The sequence below is a fragment of the Piliocolobus tephrosceles genome, unplaced genomic scaffold (genome assembly GCF_002776525.5).
Source record: "Piliocolobus tephrosceles isolate RC106 unplaced genomic scaffold, ASM277652v3 unscaffolded_21915, whole genome shotgun sequence".
NCBI lineage: Eukaryota > Metazoa > Chordata > Mammalia > Primates > Cercopithecidae > Piliocolobus > Piliocolobus tephrosceles.
In genome coordinates this window covers 7,733-12,034 of record NW_022304216.1, presented here as the reverse complement: position 1 = coordinate 12,034, position 4,302 = coordinate 7,733, and the positions used below count along the sequence as shown (strand labels likewise).

General features: G+C 55.3%; 1 protein-coding gene across 1 annotated transcript; it reads left to right on the top strand.

Annotated features, from left to right (window-relative positions):
- Positions 1-584: 584 nt before the first annotated feature.
- Positions 585-3,974, top strand: LOC111551145 (all-trans-retinol 13,14-reductase-like; the record flags this gene model as incomplete). The annotated part of the gene is made up of 6 exons (XM_026450569.2): positions 585-732; positions 1,987-2,125; positions 2,389-2,498; positions 2,572-2,738; positions 2,942-3,101; positions 3,358-3,974. Coding segments are annotated over 6 exons (861 nt in total), but the record flags the coding sequence as incomplete, so codon positions are not given.
- Positions 3,975-4,302: the final 328 nt, after the last annotated feature.

The following is a 4,302-nucleotide window of genomic DNA, read 5'->3' as shown; positions in this document are numbered from 1 at the left end:
AAAAAAAAAAAAAAAAAAAAAAAAAAGTACTATTTACTGCACATAATTCTGTGTGATAGACTTCTTTATATCACTGGCAGTGCAGTGGGTTTGTTTTCACCAACATCACCACAAACATGTGTGACACTGTGCATTGCCTTACGATGGCTGTAGTATCACTAGGCAGTAAGAATTTTTCAGCTCCATTATAATCTGAGGGGACCACCCTTGTATATGCAGTACATTGTTGAACATAAGCAGTTATTCAGCCCCTGACTGTTTCTTTGAAAAGGAACTCTGACAGCAGAGAAAGGCCTGGATTTCTATCAGATGGGCTTCAATCCTTGAGGTTTCTCCAGGGCTTTGGGTAAAGGAAAGACAGAGTCCATACACACACAGGAATGGATGCAGAGCCAGGGAAAGGAAGCCCAGAGCAGTTATAGGATAGTCTGAGAGCCCTTAAACATATTCACTCACTTGGCAATTTCCCAGGGGTCTGCCCTGCCTGAGTCTAGGTAGCTGGACTCCAAGGTCTGAGCAACGGGCACAGTCAGAGAGAGATCCATGGGAGCCGTGGGCCTTCCTCTTTGTCCTGGAGCTCACAGACCCTCAGCCAAGCACTTGTGCCTGCAGGTGTCAGTGTGAAGAAGGGGCATGAGCTGGTGAACATCTATTGCCCCGTCGTGGTCTCCAACGCAGGGCTGTTCAACACCTATGAGCACCTACTGCCGGGGAATGCCCGCTGTCTGCCAGGTAAAAGGCGGGTCTGCACTGCCCCTCTTGTAGGTTCCCCACCGTGTCCCCTTCTGGAGCCAACTTGCTCCATTTGGGTCATGCTTCCCCTCTTCTTGGCCAGCCCTCTGATTGTCCTTAAGCAACAAGGTGAGAACGCTGCCTCTAATGTCATCCTAACCCTAGCATTTAATGTTGGGGAAACTGAGGCCCATACAGATTAATTACAGTCCTGAGGACACTCAGCTGAAAGGGGCAGGGCTGAGTGGAGCAGCTGGTCTGATTTGAAAGCTCCAGCTCCTCTCACCCTTCTGGGTTGAGGGGGCTTCCAGAGAAGAGGCCTCAGGAAGAGAAGCAGGAGAGCAGGCAGCCCACAGGGAGCAGAGCCGCTGAGCCACCGCGGCTGAGAGGTCCCACCACTTCATGTAACTGGATGCATCTGGTGTGATCTGAGGAACGGAGGCCGCTGGGAAGAGGGGACCAGGAACCCAGCAGGGCTGAGAGAGAGGGGCCCAGATGAAGGGCTCAGGCCGGGGCGGGAGCTGGAGAGCACAGAGCAGCTCCGGATGTGGTGTGGCAGAAACCTTGGCTGGTGCAGGAGCCAGAGAGCAGGGGAAGGAGTCCTGACCCCAGAGGATGGGACCGGGAGCTGCTCCCTGAGGAACCGGGGAAGGGGACAGCAGAGCGGGCTGGGGGTAAAGCGAGGTCCTGGCCTTCCTCATGGGGACTGGGTGGTAAGGGAGTTGTGATTGTCTCCAGGGCATAGGGTGGTTTCACCAGTGCCAGCCTCTCTTTTCTTTGCCCCTCGTAGCTGAGCCTGCAGCCTGCATGGTCTCCCCTCTCTCAGACTCTCAGGAGCTGAAGGGGTGAGGCAGAGATGGCCAAGGGGCAGAGCAGGGGGGTCAGGCATGGTGCACAGGCAGATTCCGCCTTTGCTACCTCCTACCTTTCTCTTTGTGACCGTGACCTCCCTTCTTCCCTGTCCCAGGACCTCTGGGCACTGACACTGTCCTGGCCAGGCAGCCCTGCTCGAGTCACCTGTCCCTCCTACCCCCTCTCACCGTCTGGTTACAGTTTTCCCTTGTCTGTGAATTTTCCTCCTGAACATGATCTGAAGGCCTCAAAAATATTTAGTTAAATGAAGGAAGCAGAGTGGCCAGGGACCTGGCATGCCTCAGGCAGGTGCCAGAGCTGGCACCCCAAGGCTCTCCTAGGAGCAGGGAGTGGCCGTCTCCAGTCACAGTTCACACAGGCACCACCCACTCCCCTTGGCAGGTGTGAAGCAGCAGCTGGGGATGGTGCGGCCTGGCTTAGGCATGATGTCTGTTTTCATCTGCCTGCAAGGCACCAAGGAGGACCTGCGTCTGCCATCCACCAACTACTATGTTTACTATGACACGGACATGGACCAGGCGTAAGGCGCACGTGTGTGTGTGTGTGTGTGTGTGTGTGTGTGTGTGTGGCCTGTGCCTCCCTGCTTGACTCAGAGAATGAGCAGAGGATATGGAATGGGAGGAAATGGGCAATTTCTAATTTGATCCTGGAAGTTTGTCACCTCAAGGCTGTGGCTCAGTTTCACCGCTGTGGGGAGCCCCTAGGGCTGAGCAGTCCTTGCAGTGGTTCTGGAGTTTTGAGGACAGAAGCCTGGAGATCACAGCACACTCCTGTCACACGCAGGATGGAGCGCTACATCTCCATGCCCAGGGAAGAGGCTGCGGAACACATCCCTCTTCTGTTCATCTCTTTCCCGTCAGCCAAGGATCCGACCTGGGAGGAGCGATTCCCAGGTGGGGCTGCGGGTCCCGGGTGAGGGGCTGGAGGGAGCGGCCGGGCAGCAGTAATATCAGCTCTGACCCCCAGACCGGTCCAGCATGATCATGCTCATACCCAGCGCCTACGAGTGGTTTGAGGAGTGGCAGGCGGAGCCGAAGGGAAAGCGGGGCAGCGACTATGAGACCTTCAAAAACTCCTTTGTGGAAGCCTCTATGTCAGTGGTCATGAAACTGTTCCCACAGCTGGAGGGGAAGGTAGGGGGTAAAATATTTGGGGTGGTGACGGACCTCATGGTGCCATTTCTGCCCTTTCCTTGCAAAGACAGGGGAATTGGGCCCCACGACATGAGCCCCAGGGAAGGACAGGGCACCCATGCCCACAGTCAGCAAATGGGAGACAGTGGAAGAGGGAGGGGAGTCAGGATCTCACGTGCCCGCCCCACCCTTTGTGCCCTCAGGTGGAGAGTGTGACTGCAGGATCCCCACTCACCAGCCAGTTCTACCTGGCTGCTCCCCGAGGTGCCTGCTACGGGGCTGACCATGACCTGGGCCGCCTGCACCCTCGTGCGATGGCCTCCTTGAGGGCCCAGAGCCCCATCCCCAACCTCTACCTGACAGGTATACTCACTGCCCCATGTTGTCAGGACCTGAGACCCTGGGCCCCGTCACCCAACGTCCTCTGTTCCTGTCCTCAGGCCCTGCTGTCCCCTGCAGCTTCCCATCCCCTGAGCAGGGCTGCCTGGGCAGGCTGTGGCCCCGTTTCTGATTGGAGCCAGCTCTGGGTGGCCCTCATGTGGAGGGAAGAGCACCAGGGCCCCACCCTCCCCTGGGCCTGCCTGGGTCACGCTCAGGGGCCTCTGCTCTTGCCTCCTAGGCCAGGATATCTTCACCTGTGGGCTGCTCGGGGCCCTGCAAGGTGCCCTGCTGTGCAGCAGTGCCATCCTGAAGCGGAACTTGTACTCAGACCTTAAGGATCTTGGCTCTGGGATCCAGGCACAGAAGAAGAATTAGTTCCATCAGGGAGGAGTCAGAAGAATCTGCCCAATGGCTGGGGCATCTCCCTTGACTTACCCATAATGTCTTTCTGCATTAGTTCCTTGCACATATAAGGCACTCTAATTTGGTTCTGATTCCTGAAGAGAGACCTAGTTTAAATCACAATTCCGAATCTGGGGCAATGGAATCATTGCTTCCAGCTGGGACAGGTGAAATCTTTAAACCTTCCATAATATGCCGTCCCTACTAACAAGATATTGACTTGGATAGCTTGATGTCTCATGACGAGCAGCACTCTGCATCCCTCACCCATGCCTCCTCACTCAGTGATCAAAGAGAAAATTCCATTGGTGGATAGAACCCCTGGCAGTGTTGTCAGCTAAAGCTGGTGGGTTCAGTTCTGTCCTGAGGCCTCTGCTCTCATTCACTTAGTGCTGTGCTGCACAGTTCTACACTGTCGAGGGAGAAGGGAGACTAATGAGGCTTAACTCAAAACCTGGGCATGGTTTTGGTTGCCATTCCATAGGTTTGGAGAGCTCTAGATCTCTTTTGTGCTGGGTTCAGTGGCTCTTCAGGGCACGGGAAATGCCTGTGTCTGGCCCGGTGTGGTCTGGAGCTTTGGGGTAACAGCGGGATCCATCACTTATTAGGGGGCACGTCAGATGATCATATCCAATTCATATGGAAGTCCTGGGTCTGTCTTCCTTATGATCGGGGTGGCATCTGGTTCTCGATGTGCCAGCATCAAGGCACCTTCAGGGAGCTCAGTACCTGAGCCTCAATCAAGCCTCATCCTCCAAATATGCAGGGAAGGGTGATGCAG